Source organism: Mugil cephalus, chromosome 3 (genome assembly GCF_022458985.1).
Source record: "Mugil cephalus isolate CIBA_MC_2020 chromosome 3, CIBA_Mcephalus_1.1, whole genome shotgun sequence".
NCBI classification, from domain to species: Eukaryota; Metazoa; Chordata; class Actinopteri; order Mugiliformes; family Mugilidae; genus Mugil; species Mugil cephalus.
This window is the reverse complement of record NC_061772.1, coordinates 26,753,118-26,770,590: the sequence shown is the minus strand read 5'-3', so window position 1 is coordinate 26,770,590 and position 17,473 is coordinate 26,753,118. Positions and strand designations below refer to the sequence as shown.

The window sequence follows — 17,473 nt, the reverse complement described above, 5'->3', positions numbered from 1 at the left end:
AGCTATTCAAATAATACACAGGTTCAAATATTTAGTTTTTTATTTCAGTATTTTACTTCTGTCTCCATTTATCCCTTAATTAAAATATGTTGGACTGATGTCAATGCGTTTTTCAATAAATTTAAATTTGTGTGCGAAAATTTAAAAAAATGTCTGATCAACCAAAGATTTTGCGACCCACCCTCTGCAGTACCTCTGCTGACCACCTAGGGGGCCATGGACCCCCTATCGAAGACCTATGCTATGTAAGATATATAAGTTTTGCAAGTAAAGTTTTGTAATACTAATGAATATAACGGAGTAAAAAGCACCATATTTTCTACCAAACTGCATGAGTCAGAAGTATAAAGTAGCATGACATAGTAAAATCCACTCGTCCCAGTTTTAGGGGTGAACGCACGCATGAGGATTTTACAGTGGTCATGAACAATTTCTCCAGTCTCCATGGCGAATCTCGAAGTTTGTGCCAAATCGACCGTTTGAGTGGGGTTACTGTAAAAGTGGACAGCTGGAGCACTTGGGTCACGGTGATGCAACACAACACGGCGGGGTGCTGTGTCGGTGTTTCGCAGTGCCATTCCTGTCAGCGAATCAATTTATACTGCAAATGGAAAACCCCAACAGCCTCTGACCTTTCCCTGGCATTAATTTACTGCCAGTAATTGCAGGCAATTTACATTAGTCAAACATCATTTACTGAAAGAGCATGGGATGCTGAAACAACTAACAGCGAGTTTATTCCCACACTTTGCGGGCCGTTTATTGTGGCATGCCTCGAGGTTATTCCAAAGAGAGATGTTTTCGACCTTTAAGAGTTTCCATTAGAACAATATTTGAAGGATTTAGACGTCCATATACGTCCTTAATCTTTGCTGTTGGGGATCTTTTCCTCTACAGATATTGAAATGAAGGTCTGTATGTTTTTAATAAAGGATCAAACATGGCATTATCAAAATGCAAATAAACACCATATATGGTAATATGAATAAAATCACCATGTCAATAATGTGTGACGTGACAAATCATTTAAATAAGCTATTAGTGAGCTGGTTTCTCAGCCTCTGAGTAGATCTGTATCGCAACAAATACAAATTGAATTTTAGGCTGGAAACTCTCAAAATGCACAAGAGATGGCGATGCTCATTTAATCCTCTGTTGAGATAATCAACATCAGATTAAAACCAAGAGGAGCAGACTCATTACAACAATCAAGAAAAGTAATGATGAACTATTTTGTATGTGTCTGATGGCATCAAGAACAGGTCGACTTTTAGTCATGTTCGGCTCCTCTTCAGAAACTTATGTCTTCTTTTAGCTCTGGTTTTGGTCTCCACCCGATCAACTTACTAAATGTCTCAACTTACTAAAAGCATTTTTGTATATTTTCAATATTTCTTAGCATTAGTATTTTAACTTTAAATTGTAAATAATACTTTTTTGCACTGTTTTGAATATACTTGTGTTCTTCTATACAGTTTACGTTGTATACTGTATAATGACAATGGAGGGTACGCACGTGACGTCACAGCAAGTGAAGTCTCCATGGTTACGGCCACTTTGTGGTAAAACGTGACGGTTGAACATGGAGATTAGCAGCATTAGTTTGAATCATAGGATTTAATAGCATCTAGATTGTAAAACTAATTTTAAAAAGCAGAAGAGCTGTAGCGCGATTGACTTGACAGATTTGAAAAGCAGTCAGAGATATATATTTTTTCAGATTTTTATATCGCCGACTGCCAAAGAAAAGAGAAGTAAATGGATCGCTGCATTATGAAGAAACACCTGGAATCCATTCACATTTACTGTCATGTAATTATTCTGTATTTTCTTGATGAAGTCTTACCTTAAGTTACGTCCTGGAGGGCTGTCAGGTAAGTTTGTCCATGTTGTTGTTTCGGCGTAGTTACTGCTGACAGTAACTATTTCGGTTCCAACACTAAATAACAATACACGTAATATTTGTGATCACTCCTAGTCATACTTTTAACGTCCGGTCCGACGCTACAATATTGTGTGTCTAACGTTACTTCTCAGTAAAGCTCTTAGCGTTAGCATCTTTTATTTAGCTACATTTACCATAACTGAAATGACCTGAAACTAACTTAAACTAACTGAAACTGAGGCTAGTGCACGTTTCCAAATCCAAACTATTTCGTATGGATCGTTGTAGGGTGTCAGTTTGTCCTTAATTTGATCAGATAATCCCCATTTTTCCCGTTTCTCGCTGTGTTTACTGATATATTTCACCATGTTTTTGCCACTCGAGGGGCGTGGCCCCCGGGCGGCAGTGACGTCACGTGTATACCCTCCATATAAAGGACATTCTATTCTATTCTATTCTATACTATTCTGTTTACAAACTCACGTACAAATGTACAAGAAGTAGGATGTAGTAGGATGCAATAATATGAATGGAGGAACCCTGACATGAATAACATTAACAGTTGTCTGTAGAAATATTGAAGGGTGAGTTGTTGTACAGCTGCACTTGCAGTAGGGTATGAGTTAAGTCCTATAATGTTCACTGTAAGAGAAAGGCCGGATGAGTCTGTTGGAGAATGAGCTCCCCTGCCCCTCTATTGTGCGGTGAAGTGGGTGTGAAAGATTTTCCATGATGATGTCCAGCCTTTTCGGATCAGTTTGTCCACCCTGCTGATGTGAAAATAAACAACAATTCATGGCATTTATAATGTTTAGTTTATGTAAAAGCGGCATAACTTTGCAGTCTTTCAACGGTATGACCATTTTGGAGGATGTAGTGTTAAACCGGATTTAATTAAACACTAGAAAGCTGGAGTTATTTAGTCACTGACTAAAACGAGGTGTCGGAATAATAGTGACATGTGTAGGCAGATGCAATGCAAAAGTTTTACAAACCACAGCTGAACAGAAACAACATCTCACTCAGGGTAACAGCTTGCGCCGGTAGTGACACTCAGCGAGTCTCTAACAGCTACAGATGGGAAAACTGTCAACTTTGTAGCCAAAGTGAAAAACAACGTGATCCTTAAGCAATCTTAAAATAGCCAAATCTGTGGGGAGACTCGGTCCGGAGGGAGGAGGGATTAGGAAAAACACTCGTCTGTGTCGGTAACTGAGCAATGGAAAACTCGCCAGCCTCTTGGGGAAAACCGGTCAGTGCTCCGCTGTTCCTGTCCCTGAGCGTCCGTCCACATGTGGTGAATTATCGCTCGTTTCCCAAGGTGCTTGCAGTGATTGGAAATCTCACCCCTCTCCCCCTCCCAACTTTCCATGGCTTTGCACCCAAACTCGGCCAGATGAGGCGGAGGGGAGGGGGGGCCTCCGTCCTCTGGAGATGTGCAGGAACAGATCAAGGCTAAAGGTTGTGAAATGTAACTTGACCCATTGTCACGAGCTAATCCCTTCCCCTACCGCGCTCCGGGTGCTTTTTGGTAAACTTTGTTTTTTATTTAGAGCTGGCTTTGATTGGGAGAGTCAGACTGGGATATAAATAACTTGATATAAACGGGTGGTTTGTGTGTAGGCCATACCAGCAGCTTTATCTGTATATGAGTCAGAGCACATTGAAAAAAAAAAAAAAAAAAAAGTCCAGCTGAATGAGTGTCTCATATTTATATTCATATAGTTATTAAGGAGTAAATTTGGTTATTTTTAGATGTGCCATCTCATTCATGTTTACTGGAACAATTCGTATGTTAAGGAGCTACTAGTTTATATCTACTAATGCCTATCTAGAATATATTGTGGGTTTTTTTTTAATATACATCATTTACATCGATCAGGCATATCATTATGACCACCTTCCTAATATTGTGTAAGTCTCTCTTGTGCCAAACAGTTGTAACTCATCAGGGAATGGACATGGGCCTTGTGAGCTGGTGTCTGGAAACAGGGTTTTGTTAGTGGGGGTCTAAGGGTCCTAAGGGTTGGGTCCACAGTGGCTCATCCAACAGAGAGTTGATGAGAGAGTTGAGTGTCATTGCTATGGGGTGGGGGCGCCTGGTCAGATCTCGGTTGGTGGTAAATATCTTTTTTTTTCTTTCTTTTTTTTTGTTGTGATTTAACGTTTTATTAACTTTTCGTTTAAATGAAAATCCAAAGCATAACTAAGAAGAAAGACACGTTTGTTCCCTGAGCGTATACAGATCATACGAAGGTATGTAAAGTGTGTGTTGAAGCATGATGATGATGATCAACCCATTCCTATCATTTCCAGATAATGGGCCCATTTTTTCAAAAAAGAGTCTACGCTGTTAATGATCCTGCAAAAAGTTTTTCAAAAGAGGCTATCTTGGTTATTTCATCTCTCCATTTCTTAAAACTTGTTTTTTTTCTTCTTTTGACTTCCAGTGTCTTAGGATAACCCCACTTCCCTTTACTTCCCTTGGTGAGGATGGGCCAGACCCAAAAGATACAATGCTGGACCTTTCCTAAACTCTGTTTTCAGTACATCATTAATAAATCGGATAATAGCAGTCCAGAGGTTGTGCACCATGTCACCTTCATCGTTCTCCCTGAGCCCTAACTTTGACATTTTTACTGATGATAAATGTTTAAGTAACATCCACGCGAATGAACGTCAGGTCCAACAGTTTCACAGCAGAAACACTGAAGCAGTGGTTTTAATGTTGTGGCTGATTAAATAAGTGTAACACAGAACTAGGTGATACAGACAATATGAGGGGTAATTGTACCCTAATATTAAAAACATGTTAGCGTCAGATTTAAAATAGAGCTTGTTATGTTCTTAATCAAACAGCTGCTGTCAAAAGTCAAGTGCATCAGTGGCAACTTTGTCCCAGAGCACAATTTTTCTGCTGCATTATTTACTCTTTCTCCCTACACTTGAGTTATGAACAGTTACCCAAAATTTAATTACACTGACAAATACGTGGCATCTATCCAATTTGTGCAGCTTTTCTCTTGCAAACGAGTGGCAATTACTCGGTTGGTCTCTGCCGGCTGAGTGTTATTGAGTGGACCTTCGTTTCTTCAGCTATTCATAGCAACACTTTGGTCTGAATATAGCTTTTGCTTTCCTGTTGGGTCATCTGTGTCAGTGTTTCTAAAGAACTTAATCACAGAGACTGGAGCACGCCGCTAATGCAACTACGGGCCGATTTCAGGCCGTCTCATCAGATTAAATGTGTTTTGGTTTATAAAGGGGGAGGATGGGAGGAAGCTGGGAGACAATGAGGCTTAATGCAACGCATCTTATGAACAGGTAAACTTGGACCAAATGGAAGAACAGAACACAGAGGGTTTGAAATTAAATTAAATTATGCATGTACTGTATCTGGTGATTGAAATGCATTTTAATTCTATTGATTTGTTTACATATACAATATAATACATAATTACATACAATCAAATCTCAGCATTTACAAGCAGGTTTCTGATGATTTATATTGTTCATAATTTGTCATAATTAGAACTTGGAAATGGAAAAAGCTGATAATACAATGACAAGAAGTGTAACGTAAATATAACAAGAATGAATAACTGGTACATGCATTCTTAAAATATATTTATTTGTAAAGCTGTCCACTTAACTATGCTCTACATATTTTGTCCATATTTTGTAGTCAATTAACCATTTAGAAACAAACAGCTCTACAGCAATAAAAAAAAAAAAAAGAAAAGAAAAAAAACAAGGCAGAGGCTTCAGTGTTCAACATATAATGGAAAACTGGGCTAAACTAAAATACATGCTGTGCACATCTGAACAGATTCAATAAATGAAACATACATTCATATTTAGACATTCATGACACTTAATGCGTGTCCAGTCAGCAAGACACCGCAAATACCGTCCTGGTCAGATTGAAATCTTCAGGGGGACCCTCTCCTGGTTAGTTTTGCTTGGCCGTTTGGGGTTCTGGTAGGACAGTCTTACAAATACAACGATGAGGATAGTTCCTGGAATTGAAACAAAAGTAGTTGCCGTATTATTGCTTAAAATGTGTATAAAAGTTAGTGAATATCTGATGTAGTTGTAATGATCCAACAATACTCCTGTAAATCTTGCAGTGGTCGCTTAGAATGTGCTGTTAGCATTCTGAATGGACAGTACATAAATATGGACACTGCGTCTCTACTCCCCTGCATTGGCCTACTTTCCCAGGGATACGGGTGGCAACTTCTTGTGGGTTTAGAGCCAGAGTCTGTGCAGTAGCTTCCACCGATTATAAAGAAATGTTGGATTATAAACTGTACTTGTTTTAATTTATTTATTTATTTTAACTCTTTACGGAACGTTTAGCAGGGCTACTGATAGTCGGCATTATATCATATCCTCTTCCTATAGCACCAAAACCAAAACTTATCAAGAAAAAAAGGACACATGAGTATGCATCAGTATTATATTAATTTATTTAAATATTATTATATCTGAAATGACAGAAATTATCCTAAAAAATAAAAAAAATAAATGACATGACTTTAGTGTTTTAGTTTGAACCAAGTCCCATCGTCTGACATGGAGGAGGTGAAGCTTATGACCTATACTGCAGCCAGCCACCAGGGGGAGCTCTACTTGCTTTGGCTCCACTCTTTTTTTCTTGGAGGAGCAGTTCCTCCTCATCCATCTCTATTTACAGTCTACAGTCTGTTTGCTTACCTATGACTGCAAAGGTGCCAAGCAGTATGCCCACCGCAGACTGAATCGTTGGCATGCCCTCCAGCTGCTTGGCTGCCATTTTGCAGTTCCCTCTGACGTTGCAGGGACATACCGTCACTGGACAGGAGTAGGAAAATATGAAAACAAAAACAAGTCCAGGAAACGTCTGAGTAAACAGGAAATAAAACTGACGACTGAAAGTTATTTTAAGGCACGGTGTTTTTTTTTAATCCTTAAATCCTTATATTGCAGCTAACAACACTGCGCTTACGAAAGATGAGGCATATATTTGGGAAGTTCGGCTAATAATTCTCATTACGTAAGAGATGCCTCGAATATAAGCGAAACAAGAACAACACGCTCTACACTTATTCCTACAGCCATATGGTTTATCCAAACATGTGCACGATAAGTTATGTGCTGCTTTGTGTTATGTATATAAGGTGTCAGCGTGTTTGTATTAGGCAGAGCGCAGTCTTTAGAGGGCTGTGTAATCACAAGGCTGGAAAAATCATTTGTAAAAGCCCCATTGCATCATTAATAAACAAGAGCGCGGCTGCTAGGACAAGCTGGCACACTGGAGTTGATCTCTATTGATTGTTTTCCGCCGCTCCCGTCCCACGGCCACCCTGGGTTCAACCTTAGCGCATCAGCACAAGTGTCAGCAATACCTGGCAAGTTTATGAAGGTGCTCCTGGGAGGGGAGCTGCTGTCAGAGATGGTGAAGGGCACAGTGTAGACCTCAGGGGCCAGGTATGGGATGTTTAAGGACAGGTTGGTGTGAGTGTCTGAAAGAAACAGACAAGAAGTATTTCTCCTTTTGCATGAACTGATTCAATTTATGCAGCTTCAAAGCTCATTTTACCATTTCCCACCATCACAAGTGCGTGTTAAATAACATACCAAAATGGTTTGTTACGCTACGTAGCAGTCGCTGCACAAAATAGTCTACACCTTCTACTACTGAGGTCAACCAAAAACCCAACATTACAACTGCACAAATCTACAATGCACAGAATGAGAGACGCCGATGGAGCTGTGAATGGATCGCTGTGGCGTCCGCGACACTTTATCTTATCTCTGCAGATCGAGCCTGGTTGCATGACGTAAAAAGCCCCGTGCTGCAGATACGCGCCTTATCAAGCCGTTTGAAGCCTTATCCGAGGGGTCTTCCACCTCACCATCACTCCCCTTCATGTTCCATTTGCCAGTCGGAGAAACACGAGCGGTGCTGCGCAGCACTTGGAGACGTTGTTGACGTTGTGACGTGACACTTTCCAGGTTGTAATCGCCTACCTACCCCAAACTATTTTGGTGTATTTTTTTTTTTTTTTACATCACAAAGTTGTTTAGCACATATCTTCAACAGGGGGGTCTGCAACCCTTCAGGGGTCTGCAGAGGTACTGCAAGGGGGTCACAAAATCTTTGGCTGATTAGACATTTTCTTCATATATATATTTAAATACACATTAACATGAATCCACATGAAAAATGATGCAAAATGATGATAAAAATGGAATTTTATAAATAGCACGAATTTAATATAGAACACATATAGTAGGTATGGGGTTCCTATTTTAACTCTCCATCAGTTTGGGGCCTGAAAAACGTTGAAGACCCCTGGTTTTAAGTGTTAGAGGTAGACTGGATGTACCACTTTTACAGCTACGAACCATCTTTAAGAGTGAACATAACTGGAATAAGAGCGTCGTTAGCTGAGAGCACTGAAAAGAAAAGAAAATGACAGATAAGTCTGAAAGACCTGGGATGAATGGAGATGTCACACACACATTTCTGTACGAGGTTGCGTCTGTCACACGAACCATGCGACTCTACTCTAAAATTATACCATCACAAGTACTCATTTATTGGTACAACCATTACTGCCTGCGACCAGGTGCAAAGCACTATGGGAGATTCCTCTTTTAGCCTCTATTAGCTGTCAGGAAACTAGCAGTGACGCCACAGAAATTACACAGAAGATATAATTACAGCCGGGCTCAATCAATACCAACAGGAACAGGGGAGTGAAAGAGAAAGATAAAAAAAAAAAAAAAAACCTGAGAGGGAAGTGGGTGAACGGTTTGAATGACTTAATGACAGACGTCATAGCTGTAAATAGTTGGCATTAAACGAGGCCGACACTAGCAGTTTGAAACGGCAGAACAGGATAATTGCGTTATACCTCCCAGCTAGAATAGGACTGGAGAAATTATGCAGGGAGAAAAAGTGCTGCGGCAGTATGCACATCGCCGGGGGCAGGTGGCTCGGTTTCTTATGCTTTCTATACTCGTGAATGGCAGTTGACACATTTTAATTGATGTAAGTCAAACTAGACGTCCACTTGATGTATATATAATCCAATTATCAGCTCTGTCACGCTGCAGGAGCTTGTGGCTGCAAGGCGACAGTCTGTTCCTTCCAATAAATTACCATTTTCACACAACACAGCTTAACCATATAAATTAAATGATTATATTTGCTTTAGTCTAGAAGTTCAGATGAGAAATAACCCAGGTCTGTGGTTGCTAAATTGAAACCGTGTTGGCAACCACAATCAGACCAGAGTACCCGGGCGTAATTACTACTCGAAATAATAAGTCAAATTGCAACAGAAACGCATTTGTTATGAATCACATTACTGTCTAAGAACATTGTTTTGATTAACCTTTTAATTTTTAGCTCGTCAAAGCCGCAAAAATCAGAGTAGAGAAGCGCGAAAGCTTCTCCCGACATTATTTTCCCTCCTCTCTCTTTCTCTTTTAACCATGAATCACGAGGCTTTTGTGCTTCACGCTGTGGGTGCACCGGGTTCACTCAGCCTGCCGTCGGCTCACCGTTAATAGGCGTTAGCTTCCAGTTACGTCGGACCGTGGCGTCACTGCGGAGCGAGAAATTGAGTCGTCCCCCGTGCTGCGGTCCGTCGCTGTCCCGTGAAGCCAGCACCAGGGCTTGGTCCTCCCAGCGAGGCGTGCACAGGTACTTCCAGGAGTAGTCTCCCACCAGCACTGGACTGTTGTCGTTCACATCCAGGATCTGAACGGTGACCAGGGTGGACGCAGATAACGAGGAGTTTCCTGGTGAACACGAGAGATGCGGTTATTTGTTTGAGGTCAAGTCTCCTGCTAATCGCTACACAGATGCTGTCCTCACATCATTAACTCAATAAGCAAAAAAACACATTGTTTCAGTCTTTTATTCACAATAACATAGGTCAATAGGAGATATGAAGAACTGCTATTAATGACAAATTGAGGCACACATGTGTTGAGATACCTCATGAAAACGACGGCTCAGAATAAATTACATTTGCACAGGCTGGTTGGGATGGATGTGGGGGTGGGAGGAAGGTTGGACTTGATGTAGGAGCAATCAGCTGGATGATTTAGTGAAATACACTGTGAATGGAGCCCCTCTGGATGTGTGGCTGTAGGTAGAGTGAGTATAATGCACAGTTTATACTGTAGCCTGATGTGTACCTCCCCAGAAATGTAACTAGGCATCATGTCGACGCAGACTGTTTTGGATCCAGAAACATGGATCACATTGAGAAAAGGTTAACTGAGGAGGTTTGGAGGCACGGATATTTGTATAACTCCCGTCTTGTTGAAAGAGAAGCAGAAAATAGAAACACAAATGAACCCAGCTGGCAAAAAAGACACAGACCGACTAGTGCCAGACTGATGAGTCGTGTAATGTTCGATGCCATCGATACCACCTCCTTTCAGAGCCAAGCAAAATTCAGGCTGGTATTGGCGATACTGGTACTTTTTGTAAATAATGTGTCTGGTAAACCTAAAAAAAAGGATTTTTTATGAAGCTACGAAATTGAAATACACTTCAAGTAGTAAGTGTAATTAATTTATTTATGTTAAACTCTGAAGTGGGTTCATTTACTATATAGCCGAGCTGATACAACAACAGAAAAACCAAACCGTCACACAAAATATGTAAAAATGCTATTTAAAACACTAAAAAATGAATAAATTACTGTTTAACTATTAAAAACTGCTATAAAATGTAAACTTGCACCTTAATTGTGACACTGTGCCCTCCTCCTCTGTCCTTCTCATCATAAATGCCTCGTATTGTGTGTTGTGGTTTAACCTGAGGTGTTTCCCAAGGTTCAAACTAACTGTTGTATGGTATAAATAATAATGATCTTACGTCCATCCACTGCAATCACCTCCATGGTGTACGTGCTGTTCTCCTCTCTGTCCAAGGCCTGCACAGTCTTAAGTTCACCCGAATACTTCCCTATGGAAAAGTATTTCTTGGTGTCCCCTTGAAGGGAATACCTGCGCAAACAAAATACGATTAACTAGCTTGACACACGCCGCCACGCTCCTGTCCGCCTACCTGCCTGAATCGTTTACCTTATTGGGTGAGAATCGGGGTCGTAACCTCGGATGGTGGCGATGACCCGTCCCGGTTCCTCCCCCTCTCGGACGGTCACCTCGTAATGGCTTTGCGACAGGATGGGACCCTCGTTCACATCGTCCACATAAATGGAGACGGTTGCCGTGGACGCGGGTCCGTATCTTCCGCGAACTAGAGCCACTGGATTCTGGGCGCTGAGCACGAGGATGTACTCATAGTCACGCTCAAAGTCCAGCACCTTTGAAAACATGTACATTCAATATGTTTTTTACACAAACAGACATTTATAAACCTCAGCCGCCGTGTTCCTTTTTGGAAACTATACAGTACCCAGAACAGTTTGGTCACGAAGAATGTTTCTGGTGCTGAATTTAGTCTTTAGCCTTGTATAAGCTATTTAAGGTGAGACACAGGAGCAAAAACACAGTCTTTTCACCAACTTATCAATTTTGAGATTTTTTGCTATTTGCTTTTAACATGTCTTCTATCAAACTAGTTTAAAAAAAGTGGTCAAAACGCACATTCATGTGTTCATTTCACTACACTTTGTCTGTGTTGCACCTCAAATTTACTCCTAGATCCACTAAAACTCAGCTTTCTAAACAGTGCAAAAAAAAACTCCCCTCTGTAAATACCTGGAAACATCATATGTTAACAAAAAGAAACAAGAATTTTGAACCTCACTTTAGTCATTATTCAGATTTCTGTGCTGGAAATGTATGCAAATTAGTGCATATTTAAGTAGATAACTCCTCATTGGCATATTTAAATACGAATTCACCGAAAACTTGTAATACAAAAGAAAATATTGTATTTATCTAAGCAATCACGGTGATACCTATTGGTTAAAATTTTTACCCTATTCACCTGCAGCGTCTCGCCTTAAATAATCAAAAGGGAAATGTGCTTATTCAAATTAGGTGACCTGGTCCTTAAATAGATGATTAATTTACCAAACGTGCAAAGAAATAATTGGGTGTCGAAACTCACGGAAATAGAGGAAATGAAACAAATGAAAGGGACAGACAGTCAGAACACAGCATGCTGTCTTTGCCAACAGGAAAGGGACACAGTCCAGTCCCACGTGTCCCAGTCCCCTTATCTTATTTCCAAGGAAACCAGATTTATTGGCAGAGCATTGCAGTGTTTTCTAATATGAACCAGATTCTGTGAGTTACAGGCAAAGGAAACCAGTTGATTCCACTGTGTCACAAATGAGACATTTTCCATAATGCTGAATGTCTGCAACTGCTATGTGACGATAAATGTCCTCATGTGAACTCCACACATTGTTATTTAATAATAGGCATTAATACGGGATAAACTCACTCACATACGAACAAATAAAGATCTGTGCATTAACATCGGATATACGTTGTGTAATATAACAAGATCCCCACATTTTGGGGCAAAATTAAGAGTGCGTATTTCAAGTGAGGAGATTACTATAATCTGGACACTAAAAATAATCCTGACCTGCTGACACTGTTTGGGGGATTAAAAGCATAGTTTCATAGCTGGGGTAAGGAAAGATTAACCGTGTAGTGTCTACAGTGCAGGCACACATCTAATGACTTTACAGCTCGGTTTAGAAACAAAAAACGAAACAAATAGGATTACGGCAATGCCATGCTTTGAATCCTGCCCTCGGGCTTGCGTTTGTTGTCAGGTTTTTACCCTTAAACGTGGTTTGTCTTCCCATAAAACATGACGGCGCTGAGCAGACATGGTCTGACATCATGCTGCTCTGGCTGAAAGTGTCTCTGTTGCCAAGGAGAAGAAACGCAAACCTTGGAGGATAGATGAGTGCTGCTCTTGATTGGAAGTGACGCATCGAACCACTCAGTGTGTATCAGAGCGTCGGAACATGTGCACGGACTCTGTGGAGGCTACAGTCACTTGTTTGAACAATTACATTGCTCAAAGACTCACAGGATGACACTACTTTTGTTTCGGTTTCTGTGCCCCTGGAGCGTGACTCATGCACCAGGGAATTATTCTGATAAAAACCTCAACCCATTACAGCTTCACCTTTACAGTGACGCACGGAAAAACCTTCAAAATGTCTAAGAAAGACTCTAAGAAAGAATGAGAAATCTGACTGTCTTATTTGTCCTGCTCATAATTCAATAAATCACACTCAAAAACATTATGGCCACTCACAGGTTAAGTAAATAACATCGACCATCTTGTGACAATTCATTGTTCTGCTGGTAAACGTTACTTAGACATGTAGCACCAGTGCTGCCAGATGGGAAAATGACAAATTATCGTACCACAAACTTAAAAGTATCGTATTTTGAGGGAAAATACCCGTATATACCCAATTTGACGTTGCTGAGACTAGGTAACTCAACTGCTAGGTAACTGTCGTATAGCGTATAATGCAGTTTTACCTTTAAATAAGATGACAGCACTGTGTGTTTGCTAACAGCCATCGATTGAAGGGTACGGTGGTCCGGAGGTGCAAACCAACATTACAAAACGGGAAACACAGATTTACATTTTAGAAAACATTTTACAAATCGTAAAACAAAATTACATTACCACGACACATTTACCTATCCCTAAGTCCTGAAACAAATTTACATTTCAGAAAACGAATTTGCAAGCGGGGAAACACTTTTAAGAACGATGAAACACTTTTACAAGTCCCGAAACAAATTTGCAAACTTCACCATCAACCAGAAAGGGAATGTACCAAACCCCAGGGCTGAACCGGCCAATACGAGTCGTTGAAAAATGTTTTCTAAAATGTAAATTAGTCTCTCAGAACTGAAGGAGCTCGTATGAGTGACGAAACATCTTCAAGAAACTCTACACGTCCAGTTGCCTTTATTCAACACCTTTTGGAATATTGATTATACAGAGGGTGATACTATCCAACAAATACGATAATTATCGTACGTCTGGCAACGCTGTGTGCCACCCACCTAGACCAGACCATGTACCCCCACCCACCCCATAGGAATGACACTCCTTGATGGCAGCAGCCATCCCCAGCAGGATGCAGCCTGACACAGACCCACAACTCTAGGAATAAAAACATGAAGAACAGCACAAGGTGTTGACCTGGCCTCCAAATTCACTAAATCCCAAACTGATCCAGTATTAGAGGCCCCTCCCCTCAAAGGCCTCCACTAACATCTTGTTTCCACACACCACAGACCCATGTCCATTCCCTGATGAGTCACAACTGTTAGGAATAATGGTCATAATGTTATGGCTGATTGGTGTACATAGCCATTTCACATGTTTGTGACTACGTATAACATGTTAATTATTATTACTATTTAAATAATTATGCTAGCATTGCATGATTCTGCACAGTCTTTATCTGAGGTCTGTGAAAAAATATAAAAACTATTCCACACCTCTAACTGCTATAAGGCCAATTTCACATTCCTTTCGCTTTAATGATTATTTATTTATTTAATGTGATATCTAATGCCAACGGTTCTTCCTCCACTGATTAGACCGTGCTCGCTCCCTCCACTGCATTATACATTTACTTCATCTGCCACCCTCTAGACCATGTGGTAAACTGCCATTAGTGTCTGCTCGCACAATCTAATTATTCACTCGGCCCGGGGATCGGTGTGTAATTTCTAATAAAGAAGTGTTTGCTCTGCGGTGCTGACCTCACAGTGTAACACTCAGTGAAGTGAGGGATTTGCTGAGGTTCATCGTTAACCCACTGGGGCTCTGCTCGTGAAAGATTTAGGCTTTAATTTGACGCAAGAAAGCTAAATAAACAACGAGGATCGCACCAAGTGATACGCAGCGATGCCTCACAGAGCTTTGACTAAAGCTACCCGGAGAGACAATTAAAAAAAATAAAAAAATAGAAAGTGTCTGCCTGACGTCACTTCCAGAAATTACAGAAATAGAATAGTCCTTATTTTAATCCGATATAATACATCAAGATCCACTTTTAGCTTCTGGACATCTCCTGCTTCATCTCAGGAGGAGTGTGTGCTACTCACCACTCAATCACATTTATCAACTCCCACAGAGAGGTTGAAAATAATAGACTGTCTCCTGTTTGGCCCACTTACACAGAGCAGACCATTACCGTATGCACACACACACACACACAAAGACACACACACTCCCGCATGGATCTCTAACCCCCCCCCCCAACACACACACACACACAGCTGGATTATAGGAGGCAGGCGAAGGGTGATGCGCCCCGGGGACAGGAGAGATTATTGGGCTAAAACATTCCATTGTTATCAGGAGTCTATTTTTTATTTGAGGCCTGTGGGAGTGAAGTATTGACGTACTGCAATATTATTTTCCATGTGATATTCGAATCGTGCAATCATAAAACGGCTTTTTATTTTTTCGTGACTGATCTTCTGACATGGAGCATTATAATTATCACGCACACCAGGGACATTTTCCAAGCCTTTCGTATTTAAAAAATGTCCTTGACATTAACGTTCGTCCCCGAAGAGGAAGTGGTTTGCTCCTAACCCTGTCATACCCTAAACAGGATAAAGAGAGCAACTAATGAGTTTAATTTGAAAAGCCGATGGGATAATGTGACGCTAATGTGCGCGTGTTAAGCGATCCGCTCTTCACCTTCGAGAGCACGAGCGACACCTCGTTGGTCTGCCTGTCCGTCACCAAGGCGAAGACCTCCTCCTCGTTTCCGGACTCTAAGCGGTAGTTCACCTGCCAGCTGTCCCCGCCCCGCACATCTGCGTCCCCCGCCAGCACAGCTGTCACCGTGGTGCCCACCGGAGCGTCCTCCGGGATGTGGTAGGGTCCGTACTGATGGTGGAGGAGACGGAGCATGTGAGACCACTGAGGGGAAACCGCTTATTTATCCACGCTCCCACGTAAAAAGGGAGCCAGTGAGTAGAAGCACGAAGACTAAGGAGAAACTAAGAAGTGTGCAAATTAAATTACAAATTGATAGAATGTATATTTTGCATTTTGCTTATTATGTGCTACGACTATGCAAGCTTGTGTAATGTTGATATATTTGCATTTTCCACTTACACACTCAAAATGAACTTCTCATTCATTCATTCATGTCATGCATAATGCACGTATGCACGAAACGGCAAGAAACCCATCACAGAAGAATGCAAGAGAAACATGCAAAAAGACCAGAATAAATATTAAACATACTGCAAAGTGTTGAATTTTTTTCGATATGAACCGCAATTAGAAACAAAATGCAACATTTTAATAATAAACCATTAAAGCAAATAAAAAAGTTAGGTAAATCTGTACTTACATAAAGCACCAAAACCATACATGGTTGTTTATCTACAACTGATAGGTGCTTAATTTTGCATCATTTAACATCATTTCTTGTGAATACACAGAATTTACAGCATCTCTAAAGGAAAATAGCATCTTAAATATGGAAAGTGCCAGAAAAACCAAAGATTTCCTCGTCTCCTATAAAAGTCACACGTGAACGACTATCCAATTTTCCGTCGAGATGATATGCGACTACACACTACGTTCGCCCCATCTCATCCTTCCTGGTGTTAGCTGACCTTTCGCCACCCACCCCCCCCCCCCCCCCCCCCACCCCCACATGTGTTTAGACAGCCGTTTAATCTGCCACTCGCTGATGTCCTCTAAGTGAAGCAGCCATGCCTGTGATCTGGCTGCCCCATCCGCGGGGTTGCTGAACCCTGTCCTGTCACCACTCACCTCCCACTTCACCCCCTATAGCGCTGCCTTCACATCGCCCGTGGAAAAAGCTGCGCTGCTCAGGCGTGACCTGCTCAAGAGCATTTTTCCACCTCTGCGCTGGTGTGTGGGACCGAGGTGGCGATTATCTGAGCGCACTTGTTTTTAACGGCTTGAAAACGAGCATCCAGTAATACTTCAGGAGATAGAGAGTGTCCACTGGATGGCGGGAAAAGATCTAATGGAAAACAATTCCATCTACTATAACCGGTCTAACATCTAATTTCAACGCAGTGCTCCTTGTTCCAAATAATGTTCCTAGACAGGAAGAAGGGCGTCTGTGCACTCTCCCACTGTCACTATGGTCTGACAGGGAGAACAGCTACATTATCACAGTATGATGTCTCTCCCACGTAACTCCCAACCCTCGTGTTTTTTCTTTCTTTCTTCCACTTCCTCTCTTCTAATATGCGGGTGGAAGCGAGGGGATTTTCTGTGGCGGCCTATCTTTAGCCTATTTTTCTTTCACACAAGGAGTTGTGCCAGACTGAGGGAAGCCACAGGTCCGTTTCACGCTGAGCCTGTGACTGCAGCACATTAATGATGCACTGCTATTCTGGTTTGCAGAACAGAGAAATGTGGTCTCATGAATGCCCATGCAGAGAGAATGTAAATGAGAATACAATAAAAAAAATTAGAGCAATTACTTGTCTCCTTTGGAGACGCTCGGACCGCATCAAGAGCTCTCCCCTGACATTAACTAATACGGATGTTTCCGCGCGATCGTAATGGCCTCGACAATGCTGATTCTCACTCAGTTTGTGTCA

The 17,473-nt window shown here is 41.3% G+C and overlaps 1 protein-coding gene across 1 annotated transcript in view; it reads right to left on the bottom strand.

Moving 5' to 3' along the window:
- Window positions 1-5,294: 5,294 nt before the first annotated feature.
- cdh16 (cadherin 16, KSP-cadherin) overlaps window positions 5,295-17,473 on the bottom strand; it is a 30,168-nt gene continuing 17,989 nt past the window's right edge. The window contains exons 11-17 of the mRNA XM_047580841.1: window positions 15,576-15,767; window positions 10,982-11,223; window positions 10,773-10,903; window positions 9,443-9,682; window positions 7,276-7,392; window positions 6,605-6,721; window positions 5,295-5,904 (exon numbers count right to left, since the gene is read on the bottom strand). Of these exons, the coding sequence (XP_047436797.1) occupies window positions 5,804-5,904; window positions 6,605-6,721; window positions 7,276-7,392; window positions 9,443-9,682; window positions 10,773-10,903; window positions 10,982-11,223; window positions 15,576-15,767 (1,140 nt within the window). The 3' untranslated portion in view covers window positions 5,295-5,803. The remainder of the gene's footprint in view (window positions 5,905-6,604; window positions 6,722-7,275; window positions 7,393-9,442; window positions 9,683-10,772; window positions 10,904-10,981; window positions 11,224-15,575; window positions 15,768-17,473) is intronic.